The sequence below is a fragment of the Grus americana genome, chromosome 4 (genome assembly GCF_028858705.1).
Source record: "Grus americana isolate bGruAme1 chromosome 4, bGruAme1.mat, whole genome shotgun sequence".
Classification (NCBI taxonomy): Eukaryota; Metazoa; Chordata; class Aves; order Gruiformes; family Gruidae; genus Grus; species Grus americana.
In genome coordinates this window covers 14,063,365-14,082,860 of record NC_072855.1, presented here as the reverse complement: position 1 = coordinate 14,082,860, position 19,496 = coordinate 14,063,365, and the positions used below count along the sequence as shown (strand labels likewise).

Here is a 19,496-nt window from a genome sequence, read left to right as displayed (position 1 = left end):
CAGCAGTTGTGGTGCTCCTGCACATGCAGAACTGCTGTCAGCAAGGAAAGTCTTTAAAATATGGAGCCAAACCGGGACCTTGCAAGGTGGGAACAGTACTTGTTAGATGGTACACTTTTAATGAACCAAGACTTATTAAATTAGATTCTAGTGAATTTGGTCATTCTTTACACTGATGATCAAAATCGTCTTTACAGTCAGACTAACAGGAGTGAGAAATAACCTCTCTCCAGTGGCTACAAGTTTTTGTTCAGTCATTTATCTGTTCATCATGTGATACACATGAAACTTTGGTGCTGCTCTGAATGCAGAGGTGTTGCTTTCTAGTCTAATGATAAAAACAATACAAAGCTGGAGCTTCTCTTAATCTTTTTCCTTTCACAGTGACTATTCTGTGTCTAATCATGTTATATTCTCACAGTTTATTTCAGTAATATTCTCACTGAACATTTTGGACTTTTTTTTTTTTAGGTTTGGGGGTTTAATTATGAGCGCAGGTACTTTTGAAGATAAATGATATGGTAAAAGTGTTGGACCTCTTTCTGTACACAGATACTGTCTCTACTATGCTGTCAGGTTTAGTTCAGATTGTAAGCATCTTGAGGTTCAAAACATATTTTTCTCTAGCTTTATTCAGCCCTCAAACCTTGTTAGTTTTTAGTAAAAACCAGCACTGCTTAAAATCTCACTTTTCTCTGTAGTTATTATCATTCAACGTCAAATGATGTACGATGGAACTGGAATGATAAAAGACTTCATGAATGATAAAAAACACTACGAGAAAAATAGCAGTGCAGAAGGTATCAATTTCTTAACAGTGTCAGAAAAACAAACTGGTCGAACAGTCTTGCACTGAGCTCTGGATGTCTGGCCCGTGAGTTTGCAGTTTGGACCTTCAGTGAACGTGGCTGATTTTTCAACCATCTGAGCAGCTACACTTTGGAGAGGCAGTAGCAAGAAGAGAAAGAAGATAGATGGACCTGAGGCTACCAAGAAGAAAAAGGACATCATGTCCCTGCACGAAGTGTGGAGGAGATGCTCAGAGAAGCACTAGGAGGGCTGAAGAGACGGAGGAGTGCAGGGTGTGATGTGGGGTGTGAGTAAGGAAAACCTGCTGGGAAGAGGGGCAAACCCTGAAAGCCAAAACCAGGAGTGACCAGAGAGAGTGGAGAATGTGGGAGAGAGGCACCATGTAGTGGGGGGGGTGCAGTAACAGGCGAAAAAGGAGGTTGATGCCTGAATTCTCGGTCAGAGGGGTAAGGCTAACTGAAGGCTATGTATGTCTCTCTTGGTCATTGTCAGGGTCAAACAACTTTATTCACCAACTGTGAAAAACATTGCTCTGAGCTCTGCAGATAGGAATTAATACACTGACATAAAAATTAATCTCTCTCTGTATTCCTAGAAAAGGTGCTGATGTGGGGAAATGCAGTCTTAGATTTGCTATGTTGCTCTCTCAAGTTGCCACAAAAAATAAGATATGGTCTTCTTTAAAAATATCAGGTCAATAGGTCTTCTCAACGAGTGTCAGACATCTATTCTGAATGCAAGTCACAATGAACAATAATTGACCTATTGTCAATAATCAATAATAATTACTAATATAGTCACTCAGCAAGATTTGCTGAGTGGAAAACCTATTACCAGAATGCTCTATTTCTCAGCTTTTATGCTAATTAAATGTATTAGTTACCTAGAATTTTGCCTTTAAAATCTACAGAATCACAGCTTGCCTCTTAATTTGAGATGCTACAAAATTTTCCCCTGATGGTGCTCCTTCAACTCTCTTCTGCAAACCTACTCAGGCATAGAAATGCTCTACAGACAGACCCCAGTGCAGACACATGCACTTACATATGTATAGAGAGTTGAACACTAATTGAAGTATCAGCTTATTTCCCTGAGTCCCAGTGTACCTCTGCTGCTGAAAATAGGAATTATGAGCATATAGGCAAGGTTGTCCATTTCCAGACAACAGTCTTTTATCCTATCATTATTGTTTAATGTTTGCTTTTGGAAGATACAGTGTCAAAAAGGAATAGCATATGAGATCTAAAGCTGAGAAATTGAATTATTAAGCCTTAGTTGTCTAGATTTACATCAAACCACTGTATCTCTTTGGTTAATGGGAAGAATGGTGGTGGTCAGTCATCGACTGCTCTTCCCTCCTAAGAAATACATGGTCACCAGTTTCCTTACACCAGACAGGATTTTATCTCCCTAAGATGAAATGGGGCTCCAGTTGTAGAAAAGCAGCTCTGTGTGGCAGTGCCAGGTTCCCCGGATGCCACAGGCAGCTGGGCTTGTGATGGCCACCTGTCTGGAGGGGAGCGAGGAACCCCTGGGCTCCTTCTTCAGACGTCCTCTCTTAACCTCACCCAGCTAGAAAACCATACAGACACTCAGAGGATTTGATGCCACAAATGAGGAGGATGTTTTATTTGATGGCATCAATAAAATTCTTAAGTGTGCAAAATATTTTAACTACAGCACAATTTATCATGTATGAAGGATTGCATTCTTTGTGGTGTGAGATGACGTCAAACAAGACAATGAGCGCCAGAAGCGTGACTCCTGCAAGAGGCTTAAATACCTGCCTGTGCTTCTGTGATAACACATTGCAATAATTTGACTCGAGAACATCCCCAGTTGTTTTCATAATTCCACACATCAGGCAAGATGTTTCTTATGTTTTTAAAAACTTTTTCTACAGTTCACCAAGATCTAAATGCAGAAGTCTATATTTTTTTTAGTTGGCTGTCCAAGCAAGTGGATATCTAGTCAACACAGCCAATAGAATCTACAAAGGTATTCAGCTCATCCAAAGATCGACATTTAGTCATCTGAATGGCTCTTTACACTTCAATGACCGTGTTGTTTATACATCCGTCGATCACAAATGGGAGTATAGGCACCTAATTCACAACAGAACCAAATACAAGTATCTTAATCTGAGAGCTGAATCCCATCCCTATTTTCAGTTGAATAAGTAGCAAGAATAATCCTTATAATAATTGCAGTGCAAGTAATTGCTGTAGTAACAGTTACTCTGTACAGATTCTAGTTTAAACACACCTTCACCCATACTACATTCTTGTCTAGTAGTCTTAATTATGATGTTGCTCCTACAGTCTGTGGACTCCAGTAATATTACCAATGTTTCATTCCTTATCCAGGTTCATCAAGAGGAGTTGGAATACTTGGCTGTTTGCTTCCAAGCAATATGTTGTTGACATCTCTTACAATAGGGAGACTTCTTAAAAAGGTGGTGTACTGGAATGTGAGTTGTGGCTTGGGTTAAATGTATCTTGTCACATCTTATCTATCTTAAACAGCGATCTGCAGGAATATGCATATGTATTGCTCTGCGAGTTTCTTTGTAAATGATCCTTCTTAAAAGCATCTGAAGTTATTCTTAGAAGTAATTTTTTACATTCCTTCCCAGGATAGGTGAGGTTAGAGGTAGAAAATTGTCGTGAGATTTCTGTTCAAAACATTAAAGATTGGTTGGAGGAAGCAAATGCAGCATAAAGTCAGATATTTGCCCCTTGATTTTCTTTTCAGGCATAGACTTTGCACCTCCCAGCCTGGCCTACTGCAGCTCACTTTTGCATATACTAAATCTATAAAACCACCCAGAAGGGGAAGCATATGCAGGACATCAAAGCACACTTGTTTGTGGAGCATATTCAGCCTCTTCTCTGTGATATGTCCTGGTCGTGTGTATTATGGGGCCTGAGCTGGTCAATTTGAGGAATAAAGGCCCAAATACTTACACCCATGGTTCTCGTGTCATGGGCAGAAGCCGGCAGGAGACAGTGGCAGTGGTGAGGGTGATGGGGAATCTGACATTCATGCTAGCATTTGGGTTTTCAGATCAGAGTGAATAAGACAGTATTGCATGGTTGTCTTCTGCTTGCTGGTCTACTGCCCTTCTCCCCGCTACACTGTACTGCTGACGCTTGGATCAGCAGAAAACGTGCTGAATGGGAAGCTTTGCTGCGTTGAAGGGGTGACTGCGCAGGCGCTCGCTGAAAAACTGAAACCTTTGGAAGTTGCTGTCACCTTCCTTGGCCTGCACATGCAGTCCACCAAGCTGAACCATACTTTAATTACCAGACATGTTGGCTGTAATTAATTGCACTTGGGTATGGATGAAGGAAACAGTTGTTAAACAATGTGATATTATTATTATTATTATTATTATTATTATTATTGTGGATACTGCTGTTCTAACAGGTGTCTGATCAACTTTTATGTATAGAAGTTGGAAGGGCTTTTAAGGCAAATTTTAGGGATATTATACAGTAATTACACACTATGAACAGTGACTTAAGCACACTCGTGTGTTTGGAATTCTGATATTTTGCTTTTGAGTTTGTCTGATAACCTGAGCAAACTCTTGGAGATGTGATACATCAGAATGGATCTATTCTATATTTCACACAGTGGGAAAAAAAAAAAAAGGAGCAGCTATATGAATTTCAGCTGTTGCAAAACACCACACTTCTGATGCCAGCTTTTTACAACAGATAAAGCCAAAAGTGCTTATCAGTAACGTGCTCTCCTGATATATCTTTAGGTAGAGGACAAATGCCATCAATTCCTTCTCTTTTCCTTTGCACACGGATTTCTACCTGTGTAAATTGGAAGAGGGCCTACGCCTTTTACTGGAAGGAGACTAATACTCGTGCAGTTGCTGGCAGAGTACACACTGAGTACATTCTCCCCCTTATTCCTAGTCACAAGGTCTCACATGGTACCATGGAAAGAAGCATCACCATTGCAATCTATATGTTTTCCTGCTGGACCAGATAATTCTTTCCAAATGCCACACTCCAGTTAGCATCTAATGAGTCGTGTACTTCCCGTGGTTATCAGAGATGTCACCTGTTCTTGAAAGCTGATTCACATGTAGGGGTTTGACCCTTGTACGCACAGAAGGTCTCAGCAATACTTGACGCTACAACACAGAAAAGATTAGAGTCATCGGCTGTGAGATAATCAACAAATTATTGCTACGTGGTGATTCTGCATGACTCCTTCCATGTGCTCTGGAGAAGCATTTGGCTGAAGAGACTTTTTATTTGAAATGTGATGATGTTTTGGCATCATCACAGTGTTGGCAGTTGTTCAAGGTTCCTCTCAGAGCTACCCAAAAGTCCAAGGGCTGTAGTCATGTCTAGCGGTAGCTCTAGAAAGCAGTTCTAGCAAAGGAAGTGGCACATTTGTCATTACTTTGACTCCTTCGGGCAAGATGAAAACTAACCATTGGATTGCCTGCGAGTCATTTGTGCTGGTTAATGCTCACTTGGAAAAGAACCTCTGTGTCCAGAAAAGGAATCCTGGATAACATAGTCTGGCTTTGCTATGTAAAAGCTCAGTTTATATGGCCACAGTGGTACTTTCCAATCCCATTCTCTGAGACATTATGCAATGCAACACAGAGGAGAAAAAGTACAGGTTCACTTTCTCCTTTGGACAAATCTTTCTAGCTTTTATAGCATATAAGAATCTTCAGCTATTTTTCTTGCTATTGCGGTATATAATTACCTGTGTGATGAAGTCATACTGGATCTTCAGGAAGAGCAACATAATGAAATATTCTCTGTTTGATATTTTTATTTTAATTTAGCATCTGTGCAAATTCAGGAGCTGAACCTAGCCAAAGACGACTATTATCTGGCTATATATACCCGGAAATTGGAAAGGGTCAGTATAGGATTCCTGTTTTTTGAAAAGGTAATTTTCTTCAACCTGCGATAACAATATCTACTACAACTATTTCTCTAAGCTAAAATTGACGAATACAGTGTTTCCAAAGACCACTGGCCATTCAGGCAAATGTAGATATCATTACTGCCACCTATTGTTACAAGTAGAGAATTGAAGATATTTTCATATTCGTACTTTTCCAAATGGAGATATCATTGGAAAATAACAAGTTGTTCCAGTTGAGGTATTTGTAAATAAGCATGTTTTGGTGACTTCTTTGACAGCTTTATTTTCAGAGCTATATAAAATAGTCTAGTACAAATGCTAAGAAAATCCAAGATCTTCACAGACATCTGGTAAAAAGTAGTACTAAACTAAAAAGCAAACGCAGGCACTGCAATGCTCAGCATCAGAGTACCATATTTCTATATATCTAGGTACTACGATCCCAAGCCTTGAACCAGGTGTCCAGACACTCTTTAGAGGTACATAGGAAGAGGTAGGGTCTTCAGAGACCTTCATTAGTGAGAGCTTTTTCACTTGTCGTAATTATTACAGCACTTATACCTCGCATACATAGTAGAAAACGGCCTTGTTGCCACACAGGTTGCCACACAGAAGGAAAATGCTCCAAAGTGTGATAATGGGCTGAGTGATAGGATCCTGATTAATATTGCATGAATGCATGCTACCAGATAATTAGTTGGAAGTAGTTATGGATTTTTTGTTTCTGCATTAAAGCCCCAGGAGCAGGAATTGCAGAGAAAACAAAAGATTTCAAATAAAGGGGTTTTTGCATAGGAAGAACCAGGAAAACGTTTTTCAGGGTTTTTTTCCCCCAAACCTACTGACTTGTTAAGTACTTCAGGTTCATGAATAATGCATCACAGATTGTATGATAAAAAAATTACATATTTCTGCTTGGTGATAAATATATTATTTGGGATTGCACGTACAGAATCTTGTCAAAGGTGTTTCAGTTTTATGGAATGATTTTCAAATCCTGAAATCTTTACTCATTTTTTTAACACAGAATTCTGTGGAATTCTATTAATTTCTGGATTTAGAAGTTGCCTTAATGAGTACTGTGAGATTTGAACATATAATTAAAATATCATAAAACTATTAGAACACTGTGAGAAAACCAGATTACCTTTCAGGTTGTAATGTTTGTCTCTCTGAGCCTTTCTTGAAGGAAAGAGTAGATTTTTCTAAGAAAGACATCTGATATGTATCTATCCACATGCATATACTTATTTGAAAAAAACAATCTTCTCCTGGAACTCAATGATTCTGAAACTGTATCTGGTAAATCACTGCAGAACTAAAAATTTGACTCCATGCTTTATTTGGAGTCTGAAACGCAGATTTTTATTTCTTTTTTTCTGGATGTAGATGGGGCTGACTAAGTAAGTTCCACTGAACGGAACTTAGACCACTTAATATTTTAGACTTTTTGACATTTCAGACTGGAACAGGACACTGGAAGCAATGCCCTTTGACATTGCAGTCCCCGGTGTATAACAGGCTCCGGAAAGTGCAAATGGAAATGGCTGAGTTGATTGAATGAATTATTCTACCCTTTGCTTCTCAGAAGATAAATTTATGCATGGACATCCTGGCGCAAAATAGCAGTTTATTTTGCTTTCAAGCAGAATTAGTGGATCTCAGATGTGCTGGAATTTTCTTATTGCTCAAGAGAGAAATAGCTAGAAAAGATGCATTCCTTTTTATTTATTCCTATAAATAGCTCAGCAAAAGCCATGCAACAATAAATTACCCGTGTAAGTTCTCGCTGGTTGTCAGTGAATTAGCCCAAGTTTAAACACGTAAACATCAGGACCAGTACTTTAATTTTTTGTCATCTCAAGCACTTGTTTCTGCATTTTCTGTCTATGCCTATGACCAGTGGCTTTTATTAACAGACATTCTTTCCTTGTTCCTGTTTTAGTCAGACACCATGAACTGTGAAAGCCTGTTTCTGAACTTCATTATTCTGGTGGCTTGGATGTCAGATGTGGTGCCTTGTGGAAACACATCCAGATTCATACAAACAAGCATCCACAAGATGTTATGTTTTTCTTTATAGATCTCTCATAATCTAATATGACATCTTCTCAGCTAATTTCCCATTTTACTGAAGTCTGTAAATTTCAAAATTACAGTGATTCACAAGGTTGTGTCATGTCATGGCATTCATTAGGGCAGGAACAGTAGGCTCTGAAGGTCTGATTTATGAAAGGACAGTAAGTGGCAGTAATTGCTGGTGAGCTCTATGTGAGGGGTCTGTGAACTGGCAATCAGAAGTCTGGAGCAGTTAAAAGTCTTTCATTCCCATCCATCTGACAGGAAATAACAGTAAAGAACCCTGAGATTCTTACTATGATTTTGTTTTAATAGCATTGAACATTTCTTGAAACTAGGAATTACGTTTGTCAGGAACAAAAAAACTAATAAATGAGTGATGATGTGTTGATGGGAGGAAGAGAGGATGCATCAGGCTTCATTAAGGCTATTGCTCAAGCAAGCACTCTTGGTAGGTTCAGCTCTAGGCGATACATCATTTCTGTGCTCCCCCTACAGAAGCAAAAGACTTCTGACCAAATTAATCTCTTGGCTCTAGAGTGGCCAGTATATATTGACTTCTCCTTCATCTAAAACTTAACAAATTTGCCATAACACCTCACTATGTATGCACTCACTCTCTTTATAACTGCACGCCTTGGACATGTGTATTATTTGTGAATCTAAATATCAAATAGGAAGAAAATAAGGTCCCTGTCTGTGAAAATTAGATTTTGTTCACATTTCTTTCCATAATCAGAAGAAATACCTTTATAATGCATGATATGGTTCATTTCAGTGCTCTGATATAGTGATGTGTCAGGTGAAATTGAATAATCCATAGCTGAAACTTATATTTCCCAACTCATTGCCATTTTTATGGCTGCTAAGAACTGTTATACAGCTAATATTAATCTTAATGAAAATTGTCCAGAACTACTCATGCCACCTTAGTTTATTATTATGTGGTAGGTATATGTTTGTGATTTAATGTCAAGCATTGGTGTGACTAACTAAACCTAAAAAAAAAAATAATGAAAAATAAAAGGCTCTGGTCAGGTATATTCTGTAGTATATAAATGAGTTGTGAGCAAATAATTGAGAATAATTTAATGTTTGAGAGAATCAGGTACTCGGTAAACTGAGATTATTGGAATTATCCGTGCACGACTTCAGGTTGTTATCCAGAAGTTGTTGCTTTTTACTGTGCTTTTTTTTAGTGGTGGTAGTTGTCTTCTAGACTTTAACACTTGCATCTAATAGCCAATGCAGACTCCTAGTCTTCATATAGCATTCCCTATCCAAGAATACAACCAATACTCACTTTCAGTCATGACTGTTGGGACTGTTTTGACAAAGAGAAGGCAAACAGGATCGTAAAGGTCATTGTAGGTTAAAAACTAGTTAATGTGACTTTCTGTGATCTTAACACATTTTTTTTTCCCCCCAGTGAAAACAGTCTTCAAATGCCTATTTCTGCATAAGGAAAAAACTATTAATAAAAGAAATGAGCTGCATAGTTAAGAAAAAAGCCTTCAAACTCAGTATTTCAAAGTTTACCCTACACAACATACAGTTAGATTGTCAACACTAAAGAGAAAAGAGAATGAGAAAAACCTCATTAGGGTTAAACCAATGTCTACTGAAGCCAGTGTAATCTTTCCATTGACTTCACGGGCCCTTCTCTGGATCTTGCTTCTTTTGCATCCTTATGAGAATGCAAAATCCATCTAATTTAATTTCTCTGTTGGATATTTTGAAAGGATTTCTGAGAAAAAAAAACCGTTAGGATTCTGCAAAGGCATAGGCTGCCTTAACTGTAAGCCAATGAATTTTAGTGATACACGTATAAATATGGGCTCACCACATCCAGACTGAGACAAGCATATCTTGTGACCCACGAAAATTTATTGTCGGTAGGCTCTAGGCATTACCACTGCTGCTGGAGGAGGTTCGTTATGGGCTGTAGTGCTACCTGGGGTTTATAGGAAGCTACTCAGTTCCTGCTGCTGACCTGAAGGGTGGAGAAAGCCCTCTTTGCTCCCTGCAGAACTTGCCTACACATAAGGGATCATGGGGAAAATTCAGGTTGGAAGGCACCTCTGGAGGTCTCTAGTCCAACCTGCTGCTTAAAGCATGATTGGCTATGACATCAGACCAGGCTTCCCGGGGATTTATGTAGCCATGGCTTGAAAAACTCCAGGGATGGTGACTACACAAACCCTCTGGGCAGCCTGTTTCACTGTCTGTCTGTCCCCACAGTGAAAGTTTTCTTTTATATACAGTCTGAACCTCTCTTGTTTCAACTTACAGCTGTTGTTCATATGTTAGATTCTGTCTTTTGAATGAAAGTGAGTATGTGTCTTCTATCTATTCAAATAAAATAAGAGCTACTTTTAAAAATCTAAGACTTCATTTCATGAGTTTGTACAAAACTGAGTTTTCTCTTTAAGTTACCTTTAGTTAATAAAGAGTTGACACTTCAACAGTCCTCGTTCAGAGAATACCAATCATCATTAAAAAGTGGAAATACTCCTAATAAGTCATACTGGTAAAACTGCTACCAGCTGAGATGCCCATAGAAGTTACTGTGGGATTTTAGAAGCTCAAGAGAATGGAAATGTGATAATACATTAGATCCTGCTCTAAGCCAGCAAGGCAAAGAGTGAAATCTGTCAGACATAAAGTTGAAAGAGTGTACTTTGGATTTTTGCTGATACCAAATAAAGGGTTAGGGGTTATTACACATATGAATTCAGATCCATCCAGAGCTGTTATAACAGAAATATTTCCTCTGATAATATTAAAAAGCTGCTTGGACTGGCAAAGAACAGCTGTCCCTGTGTTTGGAACACATGAAATCTTTTGATGAAATAAAGAGAAAATATAGGCAAAAGGAAAAGATCACAAATTTAAACATGGCAGAAACCAAGCCTGTGGTGTTTGTATGTTTGCTGAAAAATATGAAAGCAGAATAAAACAGATGGACAATGTTAGTTTTTCAATTCTCACAGGTTTAAGGAAAGGCATAGATCTTGTGTTTGGCATTATTATTGATGTGTTTCAGAAAGGTGAAGGGAAGACAGCATCTGTACTTGCTGTAGAAGTGCTTTCCTAAATCAATTAGATTAATCTTGGCTGGAGGAACTCTAGCTGGTAGTTCTGTTATTCACACCAATGGTTAAATCTTTAAGCCTCCAAAGCATTTTTATGCAGTTATGTCTGGTAGTAATCAACTTGAGTTTAATTCTCAGTTGTATAAATAAATCCCTGTTTGCTTAGTTCACTTCAGTTTTATGAAATATGAACCTTGCTTTCATGTTCCAAAAGCAGATAGAAAAGTTCTATTGACCATCTAGATACTATTTATTATTTGATATGCCTGTCATATTGCATCTTACAGAGCTCTTCTGTTAACTAAACAACACTAATCTATTTGTTCTTTACTCTCAGGGATTTTTTTTTTTTTGTTCAGTCTTCCCCAGATCTCTTCTTTTTTTGACTGCTTTCTTTCAGATGCTATAAAATCAGGTAACCAGAAGGATTTACCTTTGTTTTAAATTATGGCATAATACCTTTTTTTTTTTCAATATTTTTCTGTAACCTACTTAGAATTAGTTGTTATCAATGTGAAGTGGTAGTCAATGAACCAGCCATTACTTTTTTTCCTTCAGAAAACTGGGCAAGCCATGGCTGACTTCACCAATCACACACCTTTCATTTCTGGGTTGATGTTTCAAGTCCAGTTGATTATCAATAGAGATCGAAAGTTACAGTGTCCTGGTCGCTAATTTGTAGCAGTATGCGTGAAACAACTTTGGAGATTGTTCTGGATTTCAAGCTTTAGAGCAAATGGCATCATCACGTTTTTTTCAGTCATCTTTTCTATGACTATTTGACCTACATAAGGGACACAAAAGTGTGACCTCTGGAAGGTTATTTATGGTCATTAATTCTCATGAGTAATTCAGATTCTCCCTTTCTGATGGATATATATAATTTGTGTCTATTCTTCATTTCATCTGGCACTGGCAATATAATCTCCTAGTCTTGCTCACTCTTACTGAGATTTCTGAGTCCTCTTCAGGTCAAGTAATCTTCATTCTTTTACCACTTCACATACCTAATAAATATGGTGTTACATCTCTCCAGTTCTGAACTGTGGAGCATTTCAATTTTACTCTCCTTTCGTGCTGAAGATAGGCTATTTATTCCTACTATTTTCTTCATAAACATTCGAGCCCCATGACAGAATTTAACATGTGGAAAGCTCTGACTAGCTTCCAACTGCAATGGACTATATCAAAGACTCACACAATTCCACATATACAGTCCTCTCCCGTGTCTCTTCAATCTTTCATGAACTTCCTTGTAGCCAAAAGGAGGGGGAGTAAGAATGATGGACTTTGAACTTGGGTAAATTATTTTTCATAGACTCACAGACTAATTCAGGCTGGCAGGGACCTCCAGAGGCCTCTAGTCTGATGTTCTGCCCAAAGCAGGGTCAGCCTTCAAATCAGACCAGGTTGCTTGGGGTTTATCCAGTCAAGTCCTGAAAATCTCCAAGGATGAAGATTGCATGACTTCTCTGCTTCTTAATTTAGAAATCTGCTTCTACCCCACTTGGTAACACCAGAAACAAACATTAATGGAAGCAGTAATTAAAACTGCAGATACTTGAACCTAAAAGTCCTTTATGATCATTACGAGCCTTTCCAGGGAGTTCAGTGGACTCTGACTGGCATATGCAGTGAACATGAGTCGAGCCACACTCATGATTTTCCTCCATGCAGAGGGAATATCTTCAAGCACTGAATGCCCACTGGGCCTAGATATTATAGAAGATACAAATAGATTATTAATAATTCTTTCCTACTTGGAAATTATATACATCACTTTCTCATTGTACTTTCATCCTTCAGGCAGCTTTAGTTTGACATTTGTAGCTAAGGCTATTGAAGAAAGCTAGAAATGGTTTCACAGGCAATATCAACAAGTGGCAATTAAAGTGTTATTTTTAATTTTTTTTCTCATTTGTCTGTATCCTTGAGTTTCTTGGGCCAGCTGTTATATTAGTTATATTATAATTAATACAATATTTAAAAAATAATAAAAATTATGCTTGGTCCTGTCACTGAGCAAAGACTTTGAAGGTTTCTCTACTCCCATTTCTGTGTTGCTCTGATTTTTCTGTGTATAAAAACAGTTGGAGTAGCACCGGTACAGACTGAGAAAGTTGTGTTTATGAAATCAGAGTCAAGGACACTGCCATAGCTCTGCTGGTCATTGCTTGGAGAATGGTTAGAGGGCAGCCCAGGGCTCTTCTGAATCCAAACTGTGAGTGAGTTTGCTCCTTGCAAAAGTCCTTCAATTTCTCTTATGACCTGGTTCAGGATACTTGGATCATGAAATGAGTATTTCAATTTATTCTCTTAGCTAGGGATATGCATAACAGGAAACCCCTGAGTTTAAAGCACTGAATTTCACACCCTGTTGTTTGAACATGCTTGCTAAGGGGAAAAATGTTTTTTGAAAAATTGATGTGTAGTCAAAGCAGAATTTCGCTTACTTAATATGTTTGAATTTAAACTGCTTAACTAAAGAGTTTTTATCTTTTAAATCCACCTTCCTACCTAAACAGTGTTTTTACTGTTTAAATGAATTTAACGAGAGTATTTATTTGAAGGAACTAGCTGTCTTTTGTATAACAGATGCCAGAAGTCCTCCATTCTGAATATACCCAGTAACGTTAATGCGATGCTCCTAGACCTAACAAGTCTGCCCTTGGCTGTGTTGAACCTCCCCGCCCCGTACCTGGCACGCAGCGGTCAGTGCAAAGGCAGAGCAGTGGCCTCGCTCCTCTGCAGTCTTTGGAGCTCTCAACGAGCTGCCTCTGGAGAGGACATCTTTTAGTGCCATGCTGTAAACTGGAGATAACCACAGAAGAGAGTGCTGCCGGAAGGCATGGTGACCCTGCGCTTTGCTTTCTCACCTGCCATGAATCGATGCATCATGCACGTCTCTGGGCATCTGATCCCAAAACAGCAGCATCTTAAGAAACTTGTTCACCTTCTGGCCTAAGTTAGCCCATGACTTTTACTTCCTGTAAAAGCAGTTTAAAATAGCCTATTTTGAGATCTGAGGCATGGCTCTGAGTCTATCAAGTCACCTCAGGAACTGAGGGGTCGGGCTGCTCTGTGCAAGGCGATGCACCCTTTTGTACCCACCCCCAGCTACAGTCCTGCCTTGAGCGAAATGAGCAAAGTCGGCAGAGCCCACGGTGGGGAAGCTCCCTTAGGTAGGAAAGGCTTTACGGTCTGTGTGCATCTGTATCAAGTATCAGCCACTGCCTGAATTAGTCACAGAAAGATAAGCACAGATCTAATTTTACCACTCAACTTTCTGAATATTGCAGATGCAACTGCATGAAGAATATATTTGATGATACATACAGTTGTCAAGTGGATTTGTCAATGTCTCTTCTGGTGGCAATAAAAATGTATAGTCTATTTAATGATGCAATTCCATGGCAGATATTCAAATTGTTTAAACTCGTCCTCTTAAAAAAAATGATAGAAAAGGCACAGTCTTGTAATGAGCAATCCCTGGGTGCTGCATTGTTATAGACATGGCAGTAGCTCATAAAGCTGAATTTCTCATTTTGATCGGTTTTATTCTCAGTGAAGTACTAATCATTGTACCATTCCAATTCTTAATTTTTATTTTCTTAAACTGAGGAAAACAGTTTTGAGTGATGTTGAATGTATCACTGATTTGAGGAAGCCTCAGACAGGCCCTAATGTGCAGACCCACAATCTTTTTACCCGCATGAGAAGTGCGGAGTCAGATTGTGCTTGTTAAAGTTTGTGAAGACAAAGTTTAAAGTGTTTAATTCAACAGTCAAAACTATGATGTGCTTATTTCCATTGAAAGTCATTGCTGTATTGGATCAACCACAAAAACTATTCAACATGAAATCACAGCTCCAACTCTTATCAGAAAACAGTTATCAAAAACCAGAGATAATTTTGTTACTAGCAAATATATTTGATATGAGCTGGATAACAGCTCTTCCGAAACCTGTCTCATCAATTCAGAGATTAAATATAACATTACATATAAAAATGTATAGAATTTCCTATGATTTCCACCAAGGAGAAGTTTTATAATATAAGCAAAGGTATTTAATCCTACAGTTCGCCTGTAACTCACAACTTCACCCATATGAAATCGGGGAAGGAGAGATTTTGATATGGTAAATGAGATGACAAGTGGCTACAGGGGAGAGGAAAGAAACAAGTCAGTTTGGCAATTTGTGGGTGCCATGGGCTCTAGGAGAGATTTCCCCTTATATTAAACATATAACTAGAACTGCTGCTGAATCAGCCAATTATAGATAGCTTGTAAGTTGTGTAGAAGAAATACAGTATTTCACATTGAAATATTGGTATAATTTTAAATTTCCATTCCAGATGGTAATTCATAGCGAGATCCTTTTCCTTACACAGACATATACACATCCTACGTTATTTCCAAATGTGCAGGGAATGATTCAAAGTAATTTCTTATTTATCCTATGTTTCCCCAGCTGCTGCTAGACAAATTGTAAACATAATCTTAGCGTACTTCACAATTTCATATGATTCTCAGGAAGGGCTAAAAAGCATGGAATTCAGAATACTGAACTGTAAGCTTCCTTCTTTTGTCAATAAAAGTGTGGAGTCTGGGTGATGATTGAGCTCATATCATGCAACCAATATACATATTATAATTGCTATTGCTATCTTTTTCCTGTATGATGTTTACTTTAGAAGTCATTCTCTACTGAGAATTAAATAATAATAATAAAAAAAAGTGTTCTGGTGTAACAAATTTTCCTTTTGCAACATTTCAATTTTTCCTTTATTCCATTTATGGACACATTGTGCAAAACCTGTTAGCAATATCTAAGTATGTATTAGTATGCATTTCAGTCAGGATAGGATTTCCTAGGAAATGTTTAAATTGGAATAATCAAGCCATCCCTTGGCTAAAAGAAATTACACAGGTGGAAGTGTTTGGAGATCATTCAACAACTCATTTTGGCAGTTACAGTGCCTTCTCTTTCGAGATAAGTGGAAAATTCAGCCCAAGGGGCAAAAGTTTTGCTCAAGGTGGACTGATGCATCTCCCGCTCTGGCAATGCCACATCAAGAACATGACTTTGAAACTGCACGAAGTACAGGTTGCCGGTGAAAAGGCAGTGCCACACAACACTGCCGCATCGCATTCACCAAGCCAAACCAGGGACCGATCCAGGCTGGCAAAGGGAAGAGATGAGTTTCCCCCAGAACAGGTCTGCACCATAAGCAATGACACTGAACCAAGAAAGAGGGTGGGAATGTCCAGCAATGATGGGGAAAAGCTGTGTCCATCCCTCCTGACAGCAGCATGAATGAAGGTCAATGGAAAATGATCCTGAAAGTGCAGCTCTCTAGGGCAATGTTGTTCCCTCGTGCCAAGAACGGCAGAGTTGACCTGATGCTTCAGCACATGGTGATCTCCATCCTCCCTTATCCCCGCTCCTTTCCCCAGCATAATACCTGCCGTTACAGACAGCCAAGCGGGGATTCGGGGGCTAAAAAGAGAGCTGCTAGACTTACCCAATTAGCATAAGATAGCTGGCAGAACTCTGCAATATGTGAGTGATCATGCATGTGAGCGTGGCAGATTAGCGGGGTCTGGCAGAAAGGGTAGATCACTGATGTTTCCAATTACATGATTTCTTGGGTCTGTCAAACGCAGAGTCCCTGAGGCAATCAAGCACCTCCTAGATGCAAATCTTCCATCTCGTTGTTCCCGCTGTTATAAAGAATAAAGTATATAATCTTGAAAACCAAATCCATGTCAATGCTAACCATATGAAAAAAACCCCCACATAAAATGGAAACCTCGAGAGCCTCTTTAGTATGCATGTTTTCTCAGGGCAGTAAAAAGATGTAGATAAAAATCATTTGCCTTTATGTATGATATGGTTTACATTGGTTTTATAATGATCTAAGTGACTTGGCCCTCATACCCAGATGGGGAAAACTTAAAAATTGCAGGTTTTCTTAGTGTATGAAATGTAATGCATTCCTTTCCTTATTTTACAGGGACATCAAACCCGACAACATACTACTGGATGAGCATGGTAAGTGAATATTGACTGCTTTCTCACAGATATCCCTAATTCACGAGATCTAAGTGACATGCTCGTGACACGCTTTATAACTTAGCCTCAGATGTTGGATTCCTACATTCCTACTTTCTCTGCAAAGTCCCTCTGCCCACCTTGTGGATTTTGTAATTTCCCCTCCTGTTGCAAAAAAATATGCTGATCTGACACTTGCGAAACCTGAAGAATAAGGAATTTAATATGAATTGAGATCACCAGGGACATCTGATAAAAAGAGCTTAATATTTTATTAACAGCATTACTGTGAATCACCATAATCCCTTTTTAGGGGCCTACCAGTAGAACAGTACCAAGCACTTATTTTCTTTTTTAGAACTTCTGAGGGGTTAAGAAATTTCACATAGCAAATTATTTTGCATTTAGGCATCTGAAATTACTTTTGTAAATTTAGGTACGGAATTTGAAATTTTGCCTCTAAGTCTGCAAAATTTTTATGACTCTACATGTAGTTCTGGCTTAAATAACATAAAAAAGACTAAACAAGATAATCAGCTTTGAACTTTCAGTACTAATTCCATGATCTCAAACAAAAAAGGTGTGGTATGAAAAAAAAATCAGCTAAGTTCTTTAAACTCAAATTGTACACATATACACTGTCTATGATGTATTTTGCTGAAACCTCATGCATCTTCTTCAACTATTCATAGGAAGAACATGAGAAAATACAGGTAAAAGAAGGCATTAACCTTGTATCAGAGCAGAAATACATACAGGAGAAAGACTAATTGGAAAAAGGAGATGTGTGTTTGCTACTGCAGGGAAGTCTTGTGCTTTGTTCACCTCAGAAATTTATTGAAAGCAGTTAATCTCTGAGAAAATATAAACTTGAAATGATGCCAACATTACTGTTATCTTTCAAAATCCATTGCAGAGCTTCTGGGTATACAAGTTAAAGTTGATTAAAGAGGTAACAGTGCGAACAGCTGGAGTTTGTCCCTGGGAATATGGAAGCCAACAAAGCTAAATAATGTTGGAGTTCTAAACTGTCTAGAACTTCAGGAATTTAATGTGTCAGACCCATAAGTGTTAATGTTCCCTAGACACTAATATCAGCAAATAAGCATGAAATAGAAATCTCTTGTCTTTAAGTCCTGGGTGAATTAAAGATGTCAAAGGAAACATGAAATGACTATGAGTGTGTTAAATCTCTGATTGACAGCCTTTGAAGTACAGTTGCCCTTATCTCTCCTTGCCCCTCATCAAGGTCAATTACTGCACAAAATCAGTCTCTTGCGAGAGCTTTCCTATGGGGGCTCAAGTATTGCAGAGAAGAGAGCAGTATGCTGCAAAATGTACGGCGTTTGGTGATTATAAGCAGTTCAGCAACAAAATTGTCTGTAGCCAGCTTGGACATTTTGGGATGGATAGCCCCTTTTCTGAAAAGCAGCAGAATACTGCTCCCTCATAGCACACCTGCAGACAAGTGGTGAAACAACCACGCTTCTCCAGACTTGCAGATAGACCTTGGTCGTCAGAAGTAATTAGCTCATGGATCCTTGGTCACAAACCTGTTATGTGGTTTGGACATGTAATTCTCTCAACGTGGGTAAGGGTCCACACACTTCAGCTCATTAAACGAGGTGACATCAGTAGGACAGGTGTTTGTACTATGCTCATCACCACCATGTTTTACATAATCTGATCTATTTTGGATGTCTGCACTATACACTAGTATCTAGTTCTCCTTGGTGACTAATGCCTAGGAAGTTTTGAGTAAAGATGTAGATATCTACCTTACAGATGTACATTTTGCAAGATGGATGCTATCCTTGAAGTTCATAAAAGCTTTAATTAAGCCGCAACATAGTAACATCATTTTCAGGGAATCATCAGATTTCACTTAACAGAAAAATGTGCTGAATATATGCACCATAAATATGCTAGGCTGTAGAGGAAGCATAACAAATTCACCTAATACGAGTCCAACCAGGTGCACAGGAAGGAATTTTATTTTAGCCTGTGGCCTCTAAGATGACACAACAGTTTCCTATATGCTTGACTTTACCCCTAGGTCTTTCTTACAGTTCATTAAACAAGCTGTGCTTACACAAAGTATTATGGAATTGGATATGCACAATATTTAGGACTGAGAGTTTGTCTCAGTGAGTTAGATTTCTTTGACCTCACTGAAGAAACCTGTTTTGGCTGAAGTCAAAGTCTTACACCATTCACATTGTCTTACATCTTCAAGCAGTTAAACTCACTGACTTTCATAACATATATGAAGATTATAGATTATAGATTATAGATATTTCTGCTCATTAAAACTAGTTTCACTACAATTTATCTGTATTGCTAGAGGGAACATAGCTCAGAAATACAGATGTAGTGAAAACAGGAGATTTTTCTTAATCCATAAAAATGATCAATCTAAATTACAAAGACAAAAAACCCACAAAAATGTATGCAACATATTCAAAATCATTCTGTCAGAGAAGCCTGAATTGTCCCATAAACTTTTCAGCAAAGCCACATCTCTGCACTCCTGAGTACAGGTTCT

The 19,496-nt window shown here is 38.5% G+C and overlaps 1 protein-coding gene across 1 annotated transcript in view; it reads left to right on the top strand.

Annotated features, from left to right (window-relative positions):
• Nucleotides 1-19,496, top strand: part of STK32B (serine/threonine kinase 32B) — a 173,924-nt gene that overhangs the window by 101,013 nt on the left and 53,415 nt on the right. The window contains exon 5 of the mRNA XM_054823749.1: nucleotides 16,914-16,951. Within this exon, the coding sequence (XP_054679724.1) occupies nucleotides 16,914-16,951 (38 nt within the window). The remainder of the gene's footprint in view (nucleotides 1-16,913; nucleotides 16,952-19,496) is intronic.